Raw genomic sequence first — 25450 nt, 5'->3', positions numbered from 1 at the left:
TTGCCTGTGGGAGCAGCCTGCCGCCTACTCCAAACAAGCATTTAAAGGGCTGGATGTGCCTGATGTCATCTGATCTCGGAAGATAAGCAGGGTCAGCCCTGGTTACTGCTTGGATGGGAGGCCGCCTGGGAATCAGGCTTCCTGCACTGAGCAGGGGGTTGGACGCGGTGGTCTTATAGGCCCCTTCCAACCCTATGATTCTGTGAAATAAAAGAGGCAGCAGCTTGATTGTGTGAGCAACTGTATTGGCATGCTTGCATTTTGAATCTGGTACAACATGTGCTGCACAAACGAAGCGTAGTGTTGCCCTACGCACAAGTAATTATGCGTGTAAACTGTAGGCTTTGACACTTACATTGCCAGATATTCTCTAGGAATAGTAGACTGGTAGATAAATACATATGTGTTTCTAATAAGAAAATTAAGAATTTACATTTCTTTCAGCGGGCATTAGTTAAACAAAAGGCAGCAAGGGAATTCAGCAATAAAGAAAACTCTGAAATAAGCACTGATCAAGATAATGAGAACTCGGCCAAAAGTGAGCCAAGAAGGGTTAAAATATTTGATGGAGGGTAAGTATTTTTTTTTCTAAACATACTATAATATTTTATTGATTGCTTTGTATCAAAGCCTGTTTATTCCCTCCACCCTCCACCTTTTAAAGCAGATCTACAAAGGAGTTAGTGTGAAATGTGAGAAACGTAATTAGATTGAAAGCCCATCAATAGTTGCACATTCAAAGAGCCAAAATTATTTGGCACATCCAGCACCCTGATGGTCCAAATTACGTGCCAACAGACTTTTTGCCCCTCCTGCATAGCTCAGTACCTGTGATCTCAAATCTCTTATCCTTCTAGCTATTTTCAGTCCTGGTATTTAACACTTAATTCTTCCAACTGAACTCAAGGTGAAACGTCCAAAGTTCCAGAAGCCTTAACTCCAAACAACCGTCTTCCTATAAATATTTATGATATGATATCAAATTATTCTATTTAGGAGAAGCTCTCAGGGGTCGTATTCTAGTGGTGAGCAGGGCAAAAGAGGCAGGCCCAAAAATACCCGCATATTTTAACTTAAGGAATTCAATCTTTTAGAATGGGGGGAAAACTGTGCAAAAGTTGGGAAACCACAAAACCAATAGCTTAGGCTATTGGGTAGTATAGAAGTGTAATTAATTAACTAACTAACTAACTAACCAAACCAGTGCAGCAGTAAAGGCAATGGGGATGGGGCATGGCCATTGGGAACCCCTGAGTGCTGGATTTGGCCCTCAGGTGGTCCATATTTCACCCCAGGCCAGAGGTTCTACATCCTTTATTTATTGCATGATAGAAACTTAACTTGTGGCTCAAACCACATGGATAACTGGTCATCTATAGTCTGAGCATTACCTGTATGCCACACTAAACAGAGCCCTAATCCTGCTTCCATGGATATTTGAGCAATTGTGAAAGGGTGATGTGACTTGAGGGACTCAAGAGTCCGTCGCAGAGCTAAGCAGGAAAAGTTAGGAGCAGGGCTGAGACACTCTGCCAGGTTGGCCACTCTTGATAGCCAACGTAGGAGGGAGCCACCCTAAGGGAAGGGCATCCCTACAAAGCTAGTTTGGCCATGAAGTTCTTGCCCAGACTGCTGGCAACTTTCCTAACTTCCACTTCGTCTCCTCCATTGATATTCTTAGATGTGTGGATTTGCTGATTCATTGCAGTCTGAGAGTTTCCTAGAATTTGCATTTTTAAAGAAGTTAGTCATTAACCAATAAAGTAGTGCTAGCCTAAAGCTTTGTTTCCTGGAGTGTGCTGATTGTGAAGGAAGAGGACGGAGGAATGTGACACTCAGGCCCACAGGCCAAATCAAGCCCTCCTGGGATCCCCAGAGGCCACATCCGCTTCCTCTGGCTCTACTCCCTTTCCAATGACCACCAATTGTTTGGTGGTTTCTCAGCTGAAAGAGGTTCCACATGCCTGCTTTAGAGAAAAGGGATACCTGTAGGGAAAAGAGATGTACCTACATTTAAAAAACCTTATTGAAGAATGTTTCATGGTTCTCTTTTTGTCTGTGAATTCCCTGTGAGGTCTACTGCAGATGTAATAGGGCTCTGGATAGGGTTGAATGCTCCTTCCTTGTTCTCCTCGACCTCTCAGCGGCTTTTGATACCATTGACCACGGTATCCTCCTGGACCGTCTGGAGGGGTTGGGCATTGGAGACACCGTATTGCGGTGGTTCCGGTCCTTCCTCTCCGGCAGGTACCAGAGGGTAGCACTGGGAGAGGAGGTTTCGGACCCGTGGACACTTACTTGTGGGGTGCCACAGGGTTCCATCCTCTCCCCGATGCTATTTAACATCTATGTGAAGCCGCTGGGGGCTATCATCAGGAGGTTTGGGGTGCAGTGTCATCAATATGCGGATGACACGCAGCTCTGCCTCTCATTCAAATCTTCACCAAGATTGGCTGTAGAATCCCTGTCCAAATGTCTGGAGACGGTGAGTGGCTGGATGGGAGGAATAAGCTGAAGCTGAACCCTGACAAGACCGAGGTACTTTTGGTGGGAGACAAGAGGAGGCTAGGGGATGTTGACCTGGTGTTGAATGGGGTACGGCTACCCTTGAAAGACCAGGTCCGCAGCCTGGGGGTCATTTTGGACTCCCAGCTGTCCATGGAGGCTCAGGTGTCAGCTGTGAGCCGGACAGCGCTGTATCAACTCCATCTGATACGGCGGCTGCGCCCCTTCCTTCCCGACCATCTGCTCCCATCGGTAGTACATGCCCTGGTCTCCTCTCGTTTAGACTACTGTAATGCACTCTACGTGGGGTTACCCTTGAAGATGGTTCGGAAGCTGCAGCTGGTACAGAATGCGGCGGCTCGCCTGATTAAAGGCAGCCGCCGGCGAGATCACATCACTCCAGTGCTGAGGGAGTTGCACTGGTTACCAGTTGTTTTCCAGGCCAAATTCAAGGTGTTGGTTTTGACCTTTAAAACCCTATATGGTTCCGGCCCAGCCTATCTTAAGGAGCGCCTCCAGCAGCACCAGACAGGCCGCTTAACAAGATCAGCCTCGGATGGCCTTCTCTCTGTCCCATCAGCCAGGACAGCTGGACTGGTGGGGACGAGGGAGAGGGCCTTTTCTGTGGTGGCCCCCACTCTGTGGAACTCCCTCCCTAGGGAACTCCATCATGCCCCCTCTTTAATGAGCTTCCGTTGTGCATTAAAAATGTGGTTGTTCAGGCAGGCATTTGGGGTGGGTTAGGGTATTTTAGAAAATGTTTTTATTGTAGAATTTTATTGTTTTAAACTGTTTTATTGTATGTTGTACATCGCCCAGAGTGGCTGGGTGACCAGCCAGATGGGCGATTAATAAATTTAATAATAAATAATAAATATAAATAAATAAATGTAATATTATCTTGATTACTGTTTTGTAGTTCCAAAAGGTGGTTTCAGAGCACCCTCAGGTTTTTTAACCATGGCTAACATTGGTCAGACATGTCATGCCTGGCTATGATAAAGAAGGGTGGGAAAATGTACATGAAAAGGGGCTTGGTGTGTGTGCGTGTGTGTGTGTGTGCGCGCACGCGGGGGGGTGTGTGTTACAGTAGCATGCAATCCTGCTGTCAGCTCCTGTTCCCATAGTCCTAGTTAACATCCATCTAACAGTACATCTGACCCAGCCCTAAGATACCTCAGTCTTAGAACAATCTCTGGCGAGTATGTTACACAGTTTTAAAGTACAGGTCTTATAAGATGTGCCGATGTGTTAATTTAGCATTGTGTAAAATAACTGAAAACTAACATATGAATTAACAATCTGTACTGATGTCCGTTTTCAACTGCTGCTTGAAGATCTAGCATAACATCTATTTCAGGAATTCTGTTGTTCACAATAGATTGTTTTGCTGTGTTTTGTTTAAATTAGGTACAAGTCAAATGAAGAATATGTCTATGTTCGTGGGAGAGGAAGGGGAAAATATATATGTGAAGAGTGCGGAATACGCTGTAAAAAGCCTAGTATGTTGAAGAAACATATTCGCACGCACACAGATGTCCGTCCTTATCACTGCACCTATTGCAATTTTTCCTTCAAGACTAAAGGTAAGTGAGCTGGTCATGATTCATTGCTTTTGTTTTCCCCAACCTGTTAGCAGCTGCTTTTCTGATAAGCATGTTGGAAAGAAGATGTAAAGCTATGGGAAACAGAAATGAATTGGTAATGTGCCTCTATGAGAATGACTAATAATGATCATTATCTATTCACCTAATAGCCTGCTTACCTGCCAGCTAGATAATTTTAAAATGGGTACAGAACATCATGCCAAGGGGTCAAATCCAGCCCTCCTGGACTCTCAGTCTGGCCCTCTGGGGTTGCCCGGACAGCCCCGGGCCTGGCTCCACCCCTGCCTCCACCCCCTTTCCCCCCAACTACTGATCATTTCATGGTTTCCTAGCTTTAAATGTAAAATGTAAAGAGGAGTGAAATGTAAAATGTCACATTGCATGAATTTTCATGTATTTATTGCAGGGTGAATGGGATCTATACCACATTTCAAAAATGTTTTCACAGCAGTGTATGACATAACTGTGTGTGTGTGTGTGTGTGTGTGTGAGAGAGAGAGGGGGGGGGAGGGAGAGAGAGAGAGAGAGAGAGAGAGAGAGAAAGAAATCAGTTAAGCAATGAAAATGGAAAGTTCCATAAACAACAGCAGGAGAAGAATCTGTAGTCAGAAACCCTTCTAAAAAGAAGAGAGATCGGGGTGGGGCATATGTTGGGTTGTATACAGTGTTATTCCTACTCAGAGATGGGGGTGAATTCCATCGACCCATCTCCCAGTGCTTGAGCCCATAATGGCTCCTTGTTCAAACACCCAGACAGCTATGATGCCAGCAGAGGCTATGCAGTTTGCATGGCCATTTGTAGGGACAAGACAAAGGTGTGTCCAAGCAGAAAAGAGACCTGCCTTTTTAAAAGATGCATTGTATTTACAGTTGGTGGTATAAGAAGCTGTCAGGCAGGCATACCATACGAAGGAGTTTTTGTATATTCTTCCTTTGCAGGTAGGCTAGGTCTGGATCAAATCTCAGATTTGTCATGTGTTTGTTTTGGCAGTCTTGGGCAAACCATTAAGTAGCTTCTGTTTCTAAGTTTTTATTCTAATAGGAAGCTACTTTACTAACTTGGTTGTAAGAAAAATGACAGGAAGGTTGTATTACACGTTGCATACTGGAAGAATTATATTAGAATATTCTCTCTCTCTCTCTCTGTTCAGGAATTGTTTGTTGATTAATATGTGAGCAGATTTAACAAGTACTGAAGTTAATAGCAGGCTAGAGTGTATATGTTCGATCACAAGCCCTAATATTAAAAAGACATTAAAATTATATAACTTTGTATAAAAGTTAGCGGAGGTGTCATTTATATCAACACCTCAGCCTAATTATGTTTTCCTCACAGCAACAGTAATATTTACGCATTGATTGCTTCTTTCAACATAAACACAACATAAATCTAATATATACATTTTATTTTGCTATAGATGAATATACATTATATATGACTATAAGATTTATTCTTGTATCTATGATACTGTTGGTTTTGAGACTCAGAACAATCCAATGAAACTATTTCATAGGTGATGAAATACCTAAAAAATGGATTGTGTGAGGTAGCAAATTTAAAAAATGAAGCAGCTTTGGCTGTTTTTCTTTACTAGCTTGTTAACTAAATCCAGGTCATGCAACGTCACTTTGCTTATGTCTGTAACAAAAAGGATGTTGGAACCCTTGGGAACAAAAGTCATTTATTGACTTCCTGGACAATACTTTAATAACTTAAATGTTAAGCCACCAGACAAGATATCAAATACATAAAGTCTTTTCGAGCAGCTGTTTGTTTCCATAACAGAATCAAGGAGCCCCTAGTACATCAGTTCTTTCCATAACCATCCCCTACCATCCTACTATGTGTTAATTAAAAAGCAGTATGTTGGAGAATGGGCATCTTAACTGCTCAGGCACAAAATTAAGTCCTGCTTATAATTGCCTGTGGTGACTGACATGCTTACTGTTATGGTCCTGTGCTGCTACACATGTATGTTTAATCATACAGCAGTGTATTTTTCGTTTGTTTTCTCAAGGAAACTTGACAAAACATATGAAGTCCAAGGCGCATAGCAAGAAATGCATGGATCTAGGAGTCTCAGTGGGATTAATAGATGATCAGGATGTAGAAGAATACGGTAAGTCTTTTCAAAATGCTGTTTTGTTTTGTACTTCTTTTATCTCTATTTTTCTATCCTAAATATTTCCCATCGTTTGCTCAAACCTTTCATGGAGCAGGCCTGTTCAGATACAATCTCATTAATTCACTAAATTGCTGTGTGCGATAAGACTGGAAAAGGGAATTGTGATCATGCTGTCCTCACTTCCCCTTACGTGCATAGTTCATAGCATCTAAACCAGGAGGTAGTATGTTCATTTGAATATGAGATCCATACACAAATCATAAGATAGGGGAGATCCCATGTTCAGTCTCTCTTACTTTAGGCATTATATTCTTCACCCAGTGAGGGGCATGGGATAGAGGAACACACAAGTGCAAGATTCACCCTGATCTCACCACTCATAGAGATTCCAAGAGGGGGTATGGAATTTCCATCTAAACAGACCATATAAGCAGGGACCCCCATTTACTGGCCGGTGGGTACATTTTGAATTTTGAGAGAGTGTCATGGGCAGTCTCATAAAATGGCTGCCATGGGGGGGGGGGGCTTGCTCATTCTTAAAATGGCTGCTATGGGGTGTGTGGCCAGTCACAGAGCACTCATTTCCCAGAAGCCAGACTAGTGAGACTAAAAGAAAAGTAACTTGCCCGAGAACCTAAGTACAAGGCAAAGGTTGGGTCTGAGCTCCAAAACACAAAACCACTCTTTTGAACCCAAATAAAGATGACACTGGAGGACAGCACTTTGCTTTGTAGGCCCCAGTTAAAAAAAGTTTAAATTTTAAAAAAACTTAGGAAATAAAATTAATATCACTAGAGGTATGGAGCCTGGTGGTCACGAAGAGAGGCGTCCGTGGGCATATTGTTGGCCATGGGGCACCATACTAGAGAGAGTGTGCTTCAATTTTCCCATTATGTTGGGCCCCAGCCCTTATAGCTAGTAGGTCTGATTACATTCATCTAAGATGCCTAAAGGAATAAGTAAGCCAAATCTGCAAATCATTTACCTGTTGTCCACAATCTACCAGAGAAGCAGGCTTGGTCTGGACATGCAGCAGAATGACATGGGAATAAAGTGATAGAATGCAGTGGGCTGTACTGCTTCAGGTTGCAGGTGGTCGGTGGGGTGGGAGTATCAATTTTGGATCCTCCCTTATATAAAAAACAAAAAACCCTTCCTACCAGTAGAGAACTAACATAGCAAGGAGAAGGCTAGCCAAAAACATGCCCTCTGAGATGCTAGATTTTTTTCCTCCTTGGTGGGGGAAGTGTTCAAAGCTTGCATTCTCCAGCTGCAGTCTGAAGTTGTACCACTCTGCCACTTCATGCTGTTTCATGTGTAGACCAGGCGCTTCAGATTTCCAGTTATTTCAATGGGATTTATGTGTACGCTTACTTGTAGCCATCATCAATGCCAGAGACAGATAAAGTATGTAAGATGGGAACATAATTGATTAAATTGCCTGTTTTTCACTGTATGCTGCATAGCATTTATTTTGGTAGTCAGATAAGCTACACAGCTCCCATCTGCGAAATACGCATTGTCAAATTTCCTACTCATAGAAAAACATTAATGAACATTTTCTGATTTTGTTTCAAACTTTTTAAATGAAAGAAGCAGATGTCAGAAAGAAATGACACTCAGCGTTTTGCTATATATAATTAAAGTCATCCTACTATAACGGGTTACTACTGTAAGGTTAGGATTAGGGGTTGGATCCAGAGCTATGCATGCATCATGAAGCTCGCAAAAGCAGACTTCCCTTCCCCATGGTAGTCCCCTGAAAATGCTGCATAGAGGAGATCCTGCTGCATGGGGTGGGCTGGGGCACAGGGGAATGAAGGAAGAGGGCCCCAAAATTCAAGCAGAGACATCTCCCCCAAGTGGAAGCTTTGCTTCCGGAAGGTGCATCACCCGACTTTCAGGGATCACCTCTGTGCCACAGTCCCCCCACCCCAGATCCCATTACTCTCTGTGTAGCCGTGGGGAAGAAGGAGTGGGGACGTCCACTTTTGCTAGCCCCATTATGCACACGTAACTCTTGATCCAACCCATTGTTCCTTGATAAGCACATTCGTTAGTATCTGTAGGGCCATGGCCAATTTGCGTCTGTATTTGAGGAGCGAATTTCCAGTCCATAAAAATTCACATAAACCATATTTTTCTTGTCATAATAGTGGGATGTGAACACCAAAACACCCATGACAGTAATGAAAGGTGCCCAGAACTACATTTCCTGTTGATCCTAACATCACATAAAGGCATTTTGGACATTGAAGTATTTGGAACAAAGACACAAGGATGATGCAGAACTTTAATAAATAAAATATGATAAAATTAGACTTACATTTTAGCCCAATAGTGATTTAAGAGATAGCCAGCGTGATGTATTTATTTTGTTAACTTTTGCTCTAGGGTGCCATTTTTTCTTACTTTTTAAAGTATTTTTCTGATTTATGTTAAATAGTTTATTGGATTGTGAAGGGGTTGGAAAGACAAAGTGGTGAATTTTATTGAAAGAGGCAGAAAGGGTAAAAGATTAATGTACTTTCTCCAACTTGGCAGCCAATAACAGAGTAAATGAATCAACCTGAATTCAATTCTTAAAGATGTGAGAGAAGTGACTTGGTTATCTCAGTTGGTATGAGTCCATAGCACACTCAGCTTTTTCTTTTTTCTTTTCTTTTCTTACCTTTTTACAGTGCAGATTGAATTATACTTTATTGATAGAAAGAACTGGGAACAGTAATGTTTTGTTACTTGACAACAGCACTCTTAATTTATGGGTCCTTCATTCATGATGTCCAACACAAATAAAGCAGCAGCAATAGCAGAACCAGGCAACTGGGGGGGGGGGGTGCAGAAGAAAGAAAAGAGAGGGTGCAGAGCTGTATTGGGCAGTGCAAGAACAGATACCCCATGTTAGACGCTCCTATTCCCAAGATCAGCACTAATATCATGTCATTCTCACTGCTCAATATATAGGTGTGTGTGTGTTTCCAATTCCCAATATGAATACAAAGTAATGAAGGATCATAAAATAATACATCCCAAATATTTTAAAGCCTTTGCTAGGCCAGTTGGATTTTTGCAGTATTGACTCAGTCTGCTCTTTAAGCTCACCCAAGTTCAGAAAACAGATTGGGGACTTAGCACCAAAACATTACTTTAAATCTGTATCTAGCAGTTATGTCTTTTTCCTGCCATTTTTACAGAGTAGGCACAGAGGCCCCAATCTGGATGGGGACCATAGCATGCAGGGGAGACAGGTAAGGGTTTTTTTTAAAGATCCATATTGGAGTCCCTGCACCTGCTCTAGATTAAAAAAAAAAAGATGTAGCTGCTAGATACGGATTTAAAGTATGTCTGTTTTGGCCCATGGTGTGAGATCTTTGGGGAAATGATTCAAGTATGTGCACACTGCTGTCTCCCAAGGTGTCAGAGGTAGGCAGTTGTTCCTCCTTGGCTGCACTGTTGCTGTGATACCTGAGGTTTAAAATAGCTGAACAAACTTTACTTTGGAAACAACAGAACCCAGAGATTCTTAATGGGATCCAAACAGCCATTTGTATAACATCTAAGGCGACCTCTAGTTTATGTAGATGTAAAGGAAAAAAAAATACAGGCTAACCTCTCATGTTTGCTCTCTCAGATATTGGAGATACCCTAAGTATGTCCAGCAATCTCTTATTATTATTTTAAATCTGTTCAGTTTAATGAGCTAAAATGTAGCATGTTTTGAGCAGGCTGTTAGCTTTCTGTTTAATTTAGTCTGACAAAGCTGCTAGACGTAGCATAGCTGAACACAACGGTCATGATCTGGCAAGAGGGAGTCTCAGCCATAGCTAGAGCTTTCCCATTGTGAGCCGTCGAATGGCGTTTTGCGCTCTTAGTTCTTTGTTCACAGCCAGCAGTCTGATGGTGCTGCACATGCAGTTCACTGGACTGCAGCCAGAATCTTTACTGAATACAATTGTTCTGGAAGCTTTGAGAATTCCTGCAATCCTTCAATGTCATAGATGTTGAATTTGTTAATAGTATTGCTCCATTAAAACATACTGATTCTTTTCCTAGTCCTAATCCACTATCAACATAACAGTGGGCAGGAAAATGCTGCAGTTACTGCCCGGATAGAAATTGAAGCAGCCATATTGACTCCTCTCCAGTGCATTCAGAAGTCTGTTGTCTGATTTTCATACATCTTAAAGCAGTGTAATAACTTTAATTCTAAACCTGATGGGTTACACAGTGCTTGAGTGTCAGTCTGGGAGGGAAATTTGTGGGAGGGGGCAAGCCGAGAGCGCTGTGCATTCATGGGAAGAGCGAAGTAATAATTTGTGGAGCTTCAACACTGCTACTGCACAGCCTCCATTTGTTTCTGCAGAGCTTGGGTTGGGTGGATTGTGGCACTGTTCTTTGTTTATGGATTTGCCATCATTTGGGTATTAGTAAATACCACTTAGTTTCACCTTTTATGTTCCAAATCACCCTTGCATCTGTCACCTCCTGATCCAAAGAATGCCACTCCCACCCCAAACACAGGACTACTATGTTTGGAATGCTGGCTTCTGAACTAAGCTGTCAGATCAGGTGAAGCGTTCAGTGTGACGCAGTACAGCTTGGGGATATCATTTTTCTCAGTGTGGCCCAGGTTTTCATTGCACATTCCTCTTAATTAGCTAACCAATGGCCCAATCCTGAGTACGTTTATTTCACAGAAAATCCTGTTGATTTCGAAGGAACTTATTTACAGAGAAGTACATTTAGCAGCATCGCTTCAGGCCACTCACCAGTGAAGCATATTTCCTAATAACTGTTCAGAGCAGCAAATTGGTGCCCTTCAGCTGTGCTGGACTGCACCTTCCACCATTCCCAGCCAACATGCATGGCTGGGGGTGATGGAAGTTGTAGTCCAATATATCTGGAGGACATCAGGTTGGGGAAGGCTAGTTTAGCCCAGAGCTGTTAATCATAAGGTGCAGCAGCCTTTTTCACATAGGTGCACAGCACTTTTACAGATTAAGGGCACAGTGCATGTTTAGACAGAGAAAGTCCTACAACTCCCAACATGCATGTTTAGACAGAGAAAAGTCCTACAACTCCCAGCATTCCCCAGCCGGCATGGCTGGCTGGGGAATGCTGGGAGTTGTGAGATTTTTTTTTCTGTCTAGACATGAATAGGATTCTACCCTCATGGATTTGTTTTTAGGACTAAGAAGCAATGGCCTTGGTAAGGGCTTGCCATTTCAAGAGCTGTTGCTGCATCATTCCTCAACATTAGCTTCTCTAGCATAAGTGACAAGGCATGAGGAACATGGGGAATTTGCAGCTTTTCAGCAGTTTGGCCAAGGGAAAGGGTGTGGGAACAACTGGTGGTGACCCGTGGCCAATGGAGAAGAGGACTTGAACAATAAGGGCATTTTGGCTGGCAAGATGCGAGATATCTGTCTTTGGCACATAGGGGTATTTGGGAAGGCAAGCTTTGGGATGTGAGACAGGAGTTCACCTTATGAGACCTGCCAATGGGTGCACAGTCTGAGAGAGAGCTACCGGCAAAAAGAGGCAAAACGGATTTTGGCTATTGCTTGTTTTTTAAAAGAAATTCTGACCAAGAGTACATTTTGATGAAAATGTACTCTTAAATCAGCTGTTCTGATCCTGAAATAATCTTATAACTCTGACTATTTTTCAAGGACGTTGTTTTACACAAATATACTCACGAACACCAATACTAGCTGTATTTCACCCTAAATATTTGTAACTTTGGCAGTAGTCTGTGATGCGGTGCATGCTGCAGCCCCCCACCAAGGTGGTTATATGGGAAGATCTGCATTTGCCAGCTGCTGCTCCCAATCAGGGGATGGGGGTTGGGGCGGGGGTTGGGCTGTTCAGTGCTGGACTTCACAGAGGCAGCTTGAGTAAGGAGGCAGTTGAACAGCTCATGAAACTCCTTTTATGAAAAGGAGTTTGACAGCTAGCAAGCCCTGTTATTTCAGGGCAAACATGAAAGCGTGTTTGTTTGTTTTTTGTCTCTGGGGCTTTTACATTCTTCTAGGCTGAGCTTTCCCAGTAGATGTCAGTATTAGGCTGTGATGCAATAAAGACTAAATTTATTTCCATTTTATTTCTGATCTAGTCAGTTGGCTCTGAAAGCAAGTGTATTCAGTTAAAATTGGTGTTACACCACCTCTAGTATTAAGTCCCATAAGAAATACTATTAGTGGTGGCAAGGTAGTAATCTTGTTGTTACCCCAATTAATTTCCCTGACTTGCTGTTGTGGATGTGTATCATCATTACCACCTATAAGTACATTTTGGTATCCTGTACATAAATAAAAATAAAATGCCCGCATTCTTACCCATAAGTTCATGATCGCTCTAAATCAGCCTTCCCCAGCCTGGTGCCCCGGATGTGTTGGACTGCAGCCATTGGCCATGCTGGCTGGGAATTATGGGAGTTGCAGTCCAACACATCTGGACAACGCCAAGTTAGGGAAGCCTGCTCTAAATAATATACATATGCCTAATAAAGAGAGGGGGCCGCGGTGGCTTAGTGCTTAAGACGCTGAACTGCAGACCGGAAGGTCGGCGGGACAGCAGTTCGAGACCCGAGTGCCGTGTGACGGAGTGAGCTCCTGTCTTCAGTCCCAGCTCCTGCCAACCTAGCAGTTCAAAAGCAAGAAATTGCAAGTAGATAAATTGGTACCGCATCGGCGGGAAAGGTAACAGCATTCCGTGCACCTCGGTGTTTAGTCATGCCGGCCACATGACCACGGAAGCGTCTTTGGACAGCGCTGGCTCTTCGGCTTAGAAACGGGGATGAGCACCACACCCTAGAGTTGGACATGACTGGTTGGGGACACCTTTACCTTTAATAAAGAGGGAGGCAGGGAGAATACCATCAACGATGTTGTATTTGGCTGGGTATATGGGGTAAAATCCAACACAAGTCCTATTTAGAGTAGACCCATTAAAGTGAATGGGACTTAAATTAGTCATGACTTAAGTCCCATTTTTTCTAATGGGTCTACTCTAAGTAGGAATTATGTTGGATTTTACCCATGGTGTCTATGTGGGATTGTTAATTTCTACAATTCCATTGTCCAGTCCTTTTTATCTTTTTCCTTCAAATGTTTTTTGAAGGAAATGTCCTGTTCTAAATCCCTTTAATATGGTGGCTACATTTTTTTTACCAAAACAGACTGAAATAGTCCTTGTAGTTGCAAATTTCCTTACTTCTTTTTCTGTTCAATATTCCATAAGCAATTTTAGATTTGAATGACTATATAAAATGAAGATAAATGCATCGTAAAGGTTTTGTTTCCACAATAGCATGGCACAATTACTTGGTGTATATGAAGAGCTTTATAAAGAACTTGGTAGAACAAACCTCATCAAACTCCATGAGAATAGTTGAAAAACATTTATACTATACTGAAATACCAGTTGCTTTATCCAATTGTTTCCCATTTCTTGAACACAAACACATTTGTCACTTTCTACCAACTCTAGCAGAAGCAGTTAATGTTTTGTTGATGGTGTTCGAGTGCTTTTAGTTCTGCTCCGAGGGATATTTTGGCAGCGAGAAAGGAAGAAAAGGCTTAGAATTCTTCCAGCACCATTATTAACAGCTTATTATAGACATTAGTGGAAATACCTGTAGGAAGATGAGAGCTTCACATCTTATTGCTGCCCCAATACTGGTGCATTTAGAGGATTACCTTATTTTCAGAATCAACTGTTTCTCAACAACTGATGCAAATACTTAGCAATATATGTAAAGGTCATTTCAAATCATTCACAGTTTAGTTTTGAGCGCAATAAATAGCAGTTTCTCAGTTGTGTAGAATCTGTACATCTTTCCCCCAACTTGATCGTGTAATTGCTATAAATAAATTTTCCTAGAACATTCAAATCTTACCATTGCTACGTGTTTGCCCCAAGACAGCATGTTTATTGTGATATATGTAGTAAAAGAGCCTGTGTCAAAAGACTTAATGTCATAAGGCACAAAAGGTTTGACAATCTGAAGTTCTTACAAAAGTTGTGGCACCTCCAAAACTGCCAGTCATAGTCATAGCTGCTGGGTCGTTTAGGGGGTGGCAGCTCCTGAAAACCCCTTTTGGGGCCAACAATTATTTCATAAGTTACATGGATGAAACAAGCAGCATCTGTTGGAGAATAGTGCATATAATTCCAGACTGTCCAATCTGACTGATTTGTTGGGGCATACTCTCTTTCTGACCCCTCCAAAAGGGGGGGGGGGCGTTAATTCCATCATAATAAACATGGCTGAAACTGCTACCATTCGGTAGAAATCACATTCCTATATCTTAAAATTTATTTAATTATTTGTTTCATTTCGTTTCATTTCTATACTGCCCAATAGCCAGAGCTCACTGGGCGGTTCACAGATATCCAATCTGACTGCTTTACATGGAGCCAATCCCCAATCATACATTTTAATATGATCCTGAGTTAAGTAAGGAATTTATATTGCAGCTCCAGAAAGCTATTGGTACTTCTGTTTTGGGGGCTTTCTGATGAAAGGAGCCTGCATAATCACCAGCAGCCACCAGACAGGGAGCCATGGAACCCCCTATCACCAAGATTGCTAGGAGTGTTATCATTAACAGTGTTATCATACTGAGGCTGGCGGCAGGCGCTGGCGGAGCGCTAGGGGCAGGCCATGCCAGGTAAAGGGAACAAGGGGGAGATGTGTAATACCTGTCCACTGTTCCGGGCGTGTCCAGAGCCAAAGGATGGCTGGGGGAGGCGTGACTCCATCTTCGGGCCTTCATTTGCTGCTCTGCAATGCCAGGTCTGTTACCCAGAAAACATCCCTCATCCACGACATGATCCTGGATGAGGATGCAGACCTGGCATGTATTACGGAGATCTGGCTGGCTGAGGCCGCTGCTCCAACTCTGGTTGCCATGTGTCCAGCTGGATTTTAGTATGCACAGCAGCTGAGGGCTGGGGATCGGGGAGGGAGAGTGGCTGTTATCTACCGAGAGTCCTTGGTCTCCACCAGACCCCCTCTCCAGGAGACCAAGGTTGCTGAGTGAATGTACTGGAGGTTGGGCCTGAAGGGCAGTCTGGGGATTCTGCTCGTGTACCATCTCCCCCGCTGCACAACTGACTCCCTGGCCGAGGTGCTTGAGGTGGTCTCTGATGTGCGTGTGCAGTCCCCTAACTTATTGGTGTTGGGGGACTTCAACGTACATTCAGAGGCCATCCTCACAGGAGCACCTCGGGACCTCATACAGACCATGGCTTCCTGGGAGCTGCACCATATTCTAACTGGGCCCACCCACGTAGCCGGTCATGCAGTAGAACCTTGTGTTTGTTTCTGGAGAAGCAGGGAATGATCTGGAAGTCGGGGGTACATCCACCACCCCCTTGTCATGGTCAGATCATTATCTGGTGACGTTAGACTTCTCGGTTTCACAACCCCTCCGCTGGGGTGGAGGACCCATTAAAATGGTCCGCCCCAGGCATCTTATGGATCCGAATGGATTCCTGAACGCTCTTGGGGATTCTCTGGAGCATGCCAACGGCCACTCGGTCGAGACCCTGGTGGGTGGCTGGAATGCCGCAATCACTGGGGCATTAGATCAGGTGGCTCCGAAACGCCCTCTCCCCCTGAACAGGGCTCGGACTGCACCATGGTTCAGTCCGCAGTTACGAGCTCTGAAACAGGAGGTGAGATGGCTAGAGCACCGGTGGCGGAAGTCTCACTCCAAAGACGATCAGACACGGGCTAGAGCTGTATCTTCAGCCTATCATGTGGCGGTGAAGGCAGCAAAAAAGGAATATTATGCAGCCTCTATCACGTCTGCAGAGTGCTGTCCCGGGAGGCTGTTCCAAGTGGTCCGGAGCATGGTTGGTCTAGTGGCTCCGGAACCACTGGAGCATTCTAAGGATGCTCCAATATGCGGATGACACGCAGCTCTACCTCTCGTTCAAATCTTCACCAAGGTTGGCTGTAGAATCACTGTCCAAATGTCTGGAGACGGTGAGTGGCTGGATGGGGAGGAAAAAGCTGAAGCTGAACCCTGACAAGACTGAGGTACTTTTGGTGGGAGACAAGAGGAGGTTGGGGGATGTTGACCTGGTGTTGAATGGGGTACAGCTACCCTTGAAAGACCAGGTCCGCAGCCTGGGGGTCATTTTGGACTCTCAGCTGTCCATGGAGGCTCAGGTGTCAGCTGTGAGCCGGACAGCGCTGTATCAACTCCATCTGATACGGCGGCAGCACCCCGTCCTTCTCAACCATCTGCTCCCATCGGTAGTACATGCCCTGGCCTCCTCTCATTTAGACAACTGTAATGCGCTCTACATGGGGTTACCCTTGAAGACGGTTCGGAAGCTGCAGCTGGTACAGAATGTGGCGGCTCGCCTGATTAAAGGCAGCTGCTGGCGAGATCACATCACTCCAGTGCTGAAGGAGTTGCACTGGTTACCAGTTGTTTTCCGGGCCAAATTCAAGGTGTTGGTTTTGACCTTTAAAACCCTATATGGTTCTGGCCCAGCCTATCTTAAGGAGCGCCTCCAGCAACACCAGACAGGCCGCTTAACAAGATCAGCCTCGGATGGCCTTCTCTCTGTCCCATCAGCCAGGACAGCTAGACTGGTGGGGACGAGGGAGAGGGCCTTTTCTGTGGTGGCCCCCACTCTGTGGAACTCCCTCCCTAGGGAACTCCGCCATGCCCCCTCTTCAATGAGCTTCCACTTTGCATTAAAAACGTGGTAATTCAGGCAGGCATTTGGGGTGGGTTAGGGTATTTTAGAAAATGTTTTTATTGTAGAATTTTATTGTTTTAAACTGTTTTATTATATGCTTTGTACATCGCCCAGAATGGCTGGGTGACCAGCCAGACAGGCGATTAATAAATTTAATCAATCAATCAATCAATCAAATCACACAACATGGTTTTACCATGATGTTGTGTATGTTGTAGCAAATGGGCATGGGAAGCCCTTAAAAAAGTTCCAGTTGGTGTTTCAATGAAAAGTAAAGTTGGCAATAGGAAGATCCTTAATAATCTTAAAATGTCCTGGGCACAGTGTCAGCTGTTTAAAAAAAAAATAGGGACTGAATTAACATTTATTTATTTTTTTATATGCTGCCTTATAACAAAATGCTCTGGATCAACATTGGTATACAGTTTAGGGTATTATTGTGTGCCATTTCTTTGAGTCCCATTAATGTCCTAGGGAAGGCAGGTAGCAAACTGAGACAGGGTCTTGTTGGTGGTGTGGCCCCATCCTGGGAATTTTCTACCCAGAGATCCTCACTTGGCACCAACTTTGGTAACTTTTAGGTGCTAGGTGAAGACCTTTTAATTTGCCCAGGTCTTCTAGATGTGTTGATATTTGCTTTATCTTACTAGCATGAGGTTTTTAAGTGGATTTAGTATTAGCAACTGTTGCCTATGCTCTATTTTATGTGTTAATATGATTGTTGTTTTAAATTGTATGATTGTTAGCCATTCTAGAAACCCCCTGACCAGAGAGTTCATACCTGATCTCGGCAATTGTGATCCACATTTAGTTCGCCACTGCATGTTTTATAAACCACTAGCCCAGCTGCATTGCAAAGGGGAATGCTTCTGTTTGCAGAACGGTGGCCAAGAAAAAATCGCTTGATGTTAGCAATTTTCAGACCGTAACATCACAAAGGTCAACTTTACCTTACAGCCTTAAGTCAGATGGACAGGACTGGAGAAGAGGTCAGAGATCAACAATTAGTAGTGGGGGAGGGGAAAGAAGAATCAGGGGTATTAGACGGAGCCTACAGTGGTTCAGAAAAAAACATTAAAGAAGTGAATCTTGAGGAGCATGGGAGAAAAGCAGCTTGACTACTAGAGAGGAAAGCTCTTCAGACCCAGGAGGTAGTATGCTAAAATGCACAAGATGGGAAGAGGAGAAGCAGCAGCGGGGTTCGATAATAGGTGAGCTTCTACAGAATGACGTGGCAAAGTCTGTAAGCGGAAACAAGGAAATCCACTCCGAGGTAGAGCAGTAAAGTGCTTCAAACCTTAAGGACGAAAAGTTCCTAAACCTTTTGTAGTAACTATTTTGATTTATTACCAGTACATTTTGCCCATGTATCATTAAAAGGCTAATCATCTGTGTATCCCTGTTTCTCCGTATGACATTACTAGAATCTTGGTGAACCTATAAATTATTGGTTGATAAACACCTCTAGAAATAGCGTGTGTCGCAGTCATTCAAGGAATGTACCATTTCGAACTTGGTTGGAAGGAGAATGTTCCATGTTTGAATGCTCTCCCCATGTTAAAAAACCAAAACCGAACACTACCTACACGTAGCTGCCATGTCACAAAGAAGGCTAGGCTAACGCGCTTCTTTTGTACATGCTAGCTTTCCACATGTGTGTGTGGGGTGGGGAGTTTGTTTGGAAGCACTATAATGTTCAGTCCCTGAGCAAGCACCTGCATGAAGTAAAGATTCTGAAGGGAAAGTGAAGTGTGATGCAGCGGGATCCCTTGTGGTCCCTGTGTACTGTGAAATGAAAAATTACTGCTCCCTCTCTTTTTAATTGCAACAACAGAGTTATAATAAAGAATCCTCTCTGAATTGCAATGTAGTTAGATATGCATTTACTTTTGCTCTCTCTCATAGGTGAAAAGCAGCGGCTGGGTTGCGATCGGTCTGGATTTGATGCAGAAGATTCCGATGGGCCGGATGATGATGAGAATGACAATGAAGATGACGACGACGACAGCCAAGCCGAGTCAGTTTTATCTGCCACTCCGTCCGTTTCAGCCAGTCCGCAACATCACCCTTCTAGAAACATTTCTCAGGAGATCTCAAGTGCCGACGAAGAAATCAAAATTGCAGATTGTTTTGCTGGGGTTCATACAGACTCTATGGATGGCCTGCCGAAAGCACTTCTGACAAAGATGACAGTACTTAGTACGCTGCAGTCAGACTGCAGAAGCTCAGGGCCACCAGTAGCAGTTATACCCAGAGAAGTAAATGAAGGAAACTTGCAAGACAGAGCAACAACCATAGAGCCTCCCGTCTCCTCTGAGACTGTTCCCAGGTCTCCATGCCATCAGATGTATGTGGACTACCCAGATACAGAAGAAGTATTGCAAGGTTCTGCTCCTACTATTACTACTACAGTAACTTCCAAGGTGAACAGATACGTCTTCTTTTTCTTCAGGATTCATTGCTGGGAGGCAAATAATGCTTAGTGTGTTCTTGGCAAAATGGTGCTTAGGTGTCCCTGGCTGTGATTCCTAAGCACACTGACCTCAAAGGATTTTAGTGAAACTTTCAGTACTTGAAAATGAGTCACACTAAAATGTAATGATTAGATTAGATTAGATTTCTTCATTGCATTAACCATGGGCCATTGACACAGTGAAGTTAATGGGATTTATTTTTCAAATAAATACATTTATGTGATTGGCATGTAATTTTTTGTAGGAGTGTGTGTGTGTGTATGTTACTTGTATATATACACTAACATACAGAGGCCACAATCCAGCCAGGCTGTCCCATGCATACAAACAGGGCTTCCCCATTGCCAGTAATTGGTGGAAAAGAGTCTCTGACAAACATTTGTCACTGCTGGCAATGGAAAGTACCATAAGAGTATAGAAATTTATACCATATGGAAATATTGTTAACACTACTACACATGATCTATGTGACTCTCTGGAGATCAGGTGTACTGAAATAGCACATATTGGTTGATTGGTTGTAACTTTTTCTACAAGAAGGTAAGATACTAACAACCTCCATTACTGAAGAGGCTCTTGAACTATGTTGGGGGTGCAGAAACAGAGAGGGTATTTTTGGCTTCTCGGGTTTAATTTGAAACAAAACTAAAGGTCAGAAGTTGAACCGGTGGCTCTTTTTCCACCCAGTAGAAGGAGCATTCTGAGCTGGTCATGGAATGCTTCTAAGGGCACAATGCTATGCATGCTTAGACAGGAGAAAAAGGCCAACAACTCCCAGCATGCCCCAGTCAGCCATGCTGGGAGTTGTAGGCGTTTTTTTCTGTCTAAGCATGCATAGGATTGCACCTTAAATGTTCAAAGCAGAAGTGCCACAGTAAAACTAAAACGCAGGACTCAGTTAAAAAGAAAAAGAAAAAAGGGAAAGCCTACAGGCCTGGGAGGGAAGTGCTCTTCTAGCAAGTGCTGCTTTGGTAGGCTTCTCACACATTTTAAGAAACATAACTTAAGAGAATGTTGAACTGGCCACCTTATTGCTGCTTTTTGTCTTTTCCTTTCTTATGCTAGAGCACAACTTCTACAAGACTTCCCTCTCCTCCCATAGACCGGAGTACCCAGACCACAAGAGCTGTTCCTTCAGGGGCCTCACCTTTCCCCGAGATCCAAGAACAGAAGCAAGAGGAGCATCAGCCACAGACCATGAAATTGGCCCCTCCCCAGACTCACCTCTTTAGCCACCTCCCTTTGCACTCGCAGCAACAAACCAAGACTCCTTACGGGATGATTCCAGTGGGGGGCATCCATGTGGTACCTGCTGGCTTGGCCACGTACTCTACTTTTCTACCCATTCAGGCTCGGCCAGTACAACTCACTATTCCTGCTGTTAGCGTGATCCACAGGACTACAGGTGCTCTTGGCGATCCTGCCTGTGCCGTCTCTGGCGCTGCAAATCACCTTGGTGTCGCTGAAGTGAACAGTGTTGTTCCTTGTATCCCCATAGGCCAGATTAATGTTCCAGGCATCCAGAGCCTGAGTGCACCAACCTTGCAGCCTCTTCCATCTCTCAACGTGGAGACGGTGAACATCTTAGGCCTGACCAACACCAACATCACTCCGCAGATCCACTCTTCAGGCTTAACTCTAAATGCCGTAGGGCTGCAAGTGTTGACTGCAAACCCTTCCCCTCAGAGCAATTCCAGCCCTCAGACGCACATTCCAGGCCTGCAAATATTGAACATAGCACTGCCGACATTAATCCCCTCAGCCAGCCCTGTGACTGTAGATGGGCAGGGCGCTCCAGAAACAGCAGCTTCCAGTAACAAGGCCTGCGAAACTCGCCCAGATCAGGGTTCTGTGAGTTTGGCTGATGGTGATCCCACTCAGATCACCAGTGGTCTGTCTCCTCAGGTGGCACTTGCTGGCCAGCGGTACAGCATTGAAAACCTGTCGGAACCTGCTCCTTCAAGCGAGTACCGACGGCATGATAGACCGGGTAAGCTGGACACTGAAAAGCCTGACTCCGAGAGTCATACGAAACCAAAGTGCAATATCAGTTCTGTTCAAGTCGAACAGGCTTGTGCATCAGAGCCTCCCATGAAGGTGAATTCTGACGTTTTATCCAATTCCCCTGGACATCGGACTGTCTCTTTAGATAGGCACATACACAGGCAAAAAGAGTTGCCCGAGAGGCAGAATACTGTGGAGTTTAGTGACGGTAGCAGTGACGATGAGGACAGACTTATAATAGCAACCTAGGGTTTTTGGTTTTACGTTGGGTTGTGTGTGCGTGTGTGTGTTTTGTTTTGTGTGTGTGTGTATTTTTTTAAGTATCACTTACCAGGTTTCTTTGTGAACCTTCCTTTTACTTAAAGCACATTTTTTTCTGACACAAACTCATTACTAATCCTTGTGCAATCATGAATTCTTGACCAATAATTGTTGTTTCTTGTCAGCTCCGGCCATTTTTTGTACATGTTGTATAGACAATTGTGCCTTTTGGGGGGGAGTTTTATGTTTAGAAAACTGTACAGATTGTCAAAATTATATATTATATGTATATTAAAACCAAGTAGTTACTTGTGTTTCGTAAGTAAAACGAAATTTAAAAAATCTTGCGTTAAATGAAATAAATGATTAAATTATATGTTGCACTGTTAAATGTAAATTTTTATGGCTGTGGGGCGAAGTTTGTGTGTACAGATTATGTACAACTCCATATTTATTGTATCCATATTAGTCTTGGGGGAAAGGGTCTGTCCATCTTTCTTGTGTATGACATTAGCTTTACACTTAAAAATGAAATCCCGTATCTGTGTTATTGAATTATTTCAGTAAAATTTTTGTTTACTGACTTTACCAGTACTCAGGTTGTGCCTTCTTTATGTAAAGTGAGCCAACAGGAAATAATAGCTTCCCCTTTAGTTGTCTCCTCCACCACCACCACCACCACCCAATCCCAATTTGTTTCTTAAGAAGCTTTAGAAAACCGATTGTCTGCCAATGGTGGTGTAAAGAAGACTTATAGTAATAGGATTTCCCCCCCTTCCTTCAATAGAAGACTTTTTAGAAATACTCACAAGGAACAAACTATCATTTTCTTGTAAGGGACACAAGTCTCTTAATTTACTTTATAGACGCTATCTGTTCTTTCTTATTTTAAGTAAAATTAAAACTATTTTTATTGAAGCCTGCCTGTCACAAGAAAGCACCTTTTACATTTGTGACAATGACAGAAAAAACATGCAATGTTTTATTGCATTATAATATGCTTAAGAAAGAAAAGAATAATGTTTGTGTCCCCATTTAAAAAAAAAAAAGATTGGTCTATAAGAGTAAATGAAAGCCATGTTGCAGGAGCTGTGTTTTCACTTGCTAGTTATCCCATGCTCACAATGTAGCTTCCAAAGAGCATTTCACATCGGGGGAATGATGTAGACTAGAAGAATATCTTTTCCTTTTAAATTGATTTTATTTCATTCGTTAGGGAACACGTGTGTCTCCCACCCACTTTTGTCCTAGAATGACCAGACAGTGTTGAATCACCACATAGCAGATATGCAGGCTGGGGAAAAGGCCTTGGCGTACTATACACTACAGAGCACTAGTAAGTTGGTAGAGATGGGAGGTAGGATAGATCAGTATTTAAGGACTATACTCTTGCTACTGGGTATGATATCCCAGACTAGGAGAGGCAGAGTAGATCCACTGAAATATGCCGGCCCTGCCTCATCTCTGCTTACCTTAGAAGGTGTAATCACAGCTCCATATCCTGGGAAAATAAAGTTCCAATTTCATGCAGTTAAAAAAAAATACTTTTTGGCAAAAATGCACCACAGTTAAGGCTACAAGATATGGGTCAACTGCATACACAAGCCATGAGAGTTGTGCAAGCATTGTTCAATGCTGTAAATTCTGGATTTTGTATAGCAGAATAAATTTGACTAGAGAAAAAGCAACAATATGGAAATGCTATAAAAGGAGTATTTTATTAAAGTGATATTGAATTTATAAGCAGTTAACTTTTTTCTAGCTGAAAACTCAAAGCCCAGTCCACAACTTAAGACTAGACTGGTGTCAACAGGAGTCAAGGGGGAAAGTAGGTTACCCATGCATTGCAAAGGCAGAATCCAACAGGGCACTTAACGCCTCCACAGATTCTCTTGCACCCAACTGATTCTGTTGCGCAAGCGGTGGGTCCCACTGATTCCGTTGCATGAGTTGGACCGACTGCTTGTGCAACAGTGATTTGGCTGTTAGAGGAAGCCCTGAAATGAGTAGAAACACTCATTTCTTGATTGGGGCAGGTTGGCAGAGCTCCCTTATACAAGCTCCCCCAACCTTCCTGTTCCAGAAACTAGCATTTTCGGTCATTTCTGGTTGCCCTGAAAGCACTAAATCTTCCTTCTACAAGCAGTGAGTCCCGCTTGCCGACAGGAATTGGCAGGGCATAAGGGAATCAGAGGCATAAGTGCCCCGTTGGATTCTGCCCCATGAGTAGTCTGCCTCCAAGGTAGTGTTGAATAGACCTATACATCTCATGCAAGGGGCTGTACAAAGGCATTTGAATTGCTTGCCACTGATCTTGTAGCACTGATGCAGGGCCGCTTGGCAGTGGGGTGGAGACCTGGAGTGGGTGGGGGTGTAGGAAAATAACCCTGGAGAGAGGAACATCCCAACCCTTGAGTGAAGCCTACAATTAACAGCATGAAATGAAGTTTGGATAGCAAGGAGTGGTAGATGACTGGTTCAGTTGGGTGTACAAATATTCTAACCCAGGGGTGGGCAACCTGTGGCCCCCCAGATGCTTTGGCCTACAATTCCCATCAGACCTAACCAGTATAGCCAATGGTGAGGGATCATGGGAGTTGTAGGCCAAAACATTGGAGGGTCACAAGTTGCTCACCCCTGTTCTAACTCACAGCAAGATACTTCTGAAAATCAAAAACGAGGAGACACTACATTCCTAACCTTCACTCGGAAGGAAAACATGGCCTTCAGATGAGTTTATTAGCCAGGCATGCTTAGCTTTATTTTGTAATACAACATTTGCTTTACCCAAGAAGGTAAATTGTTAAGGCTTGTTTGTCTGATTTATCACCACCATCACCAAGCTGTTAAGTAACATTAGTTTATGTGAAATCACCAGCATCACAGGAAGATGCTGGTTTTGTCGTCATGTTAAGGCTGACGTGCTATATATGAAGTACAAGGGTGCAGAACATCCAGCCCAGGAGCCAAATCCACCCCTCTGGGGGTCTGCAAAGGGCCACATCCCCCTTTCCCCAACCACCAATAATTTGATGAGTTCCTGGCATTTGTGCTCCCCCCCCCCAAATTTTAAAAGATTGAAATGGTTTTTCTAAGGCTTAGCTACTCGCAGTAAGAGCTTTAAGAAATATGCTAGTATTTGGGGGGTTGGCCCCGCCCCTTTTGCCCCACCCACCACTAGAATGCGGTCCCTGAGAGCTTCTCTGTAATGGAATCTGGCCCTCACACCGGAAGAAGTTCTGCAGCCCTGATGTAGTGGCTAGTGGGTTTTGAAAAATGGTAGTCAAGGTTGTACAAGGAAGTTTAGATATACAATTCCCACTGGAACCATTGCTATCCCTCCTGAATCCTGTAATGATCATTAGATTTAGTTTTAATAGCTGCAAGGTTATTTGTGCCATATGTTAGAAAATTCAAAATTCATTTTTTAGCATTACGTGGATGAGTCTCAGGCCTCCTGTGCGCTATTCTCTCCTCCCTCAGCACAGCCACAAGGATGAGATTGGAAAGTTCCGCTTCCTTTTCAACGAATTGTAGTCTAAGGCTGGAAGCAAGATGATTTAAAGTTCTCACTCGTGTGGTGTCATTAACCTTTTTTCTCTCTACCAGATTAGGAACGAACCATTCCCTAGCTGTACAAATGTGTGATATTTGAAAGCCATGGTGCAGCAAAATCCTATGTATGCTTACTCAGAAGTATGCCCCATTGTGTTCAGTGGCACAATGAGGTAAGTATACGTAGAATTGT

At 43.6% G+C, this 25450-nt stretch overlaps 1 protein-coding gene across 15 annotated transcripts in view; it reads left to right on the top strand.

The window, feature by feature from the left end:
• The window catches only part of HIVEP1 (HIVEP zinc finger 1), a 114019-nt gene extending 89289 nt beyond the window's left edge, over positions 1 to 24730 (top strand). For 12 of the 15 annotated variants that reach the window (XM_084850319.1, XM_084850325.1, XM_084850318.1 and 9 more), the window contains 5 exons: positions 445 to 572; positions 3916 to 4091; positions 6131 to 6232; positions 18869 to 19386; positions 20503 to 24729. In XM_084850319.1, the coding sequence (XP_084706445.1) occupies positions 445 to 572; positions 3916 to 4091; positions 6131 to 6232; positions 18869 to 19386; positions 20503 to 21690 (2112 nt within the window). In that variant the 3' untranslated portion in view covers positions 21691 to 24729. Of the gene's footprint in view, positions 1 to 444; positions 573 to 3915; positions 4092 to 6130; positions 6233 to 18868; positions 19387 to 20502 lie in introns of all 15 variants that reach the window. The other 3 variants (XM_084850328.1, XM_084850329.1, XM_084850330.1) reach the window with 1 other exon arrangement.
• Positions 24731 to 25450: the final 720 nt, after the last annotated feature.

This window comes from Heloderma suspectum, chromosome 4 (genome assembly GCF_057233095.1).
Source record: "Heloderma suspectum isolate Gila_16-S chromosome 4, 16-S_ref, whole genome shotgun sequence".
Taxonomy (NCBI): Eukaryota; Metazoa; Chordata; class Lepidosauria; order Squamata; family Helodermatidae; genus Heloderma; species Heloderma suspectum.
The sequence above is the reverse complement of the archived record's forward strand: the minus strand, read 5'-3'. Positions and strand labels throughout refer to the sequence as shown.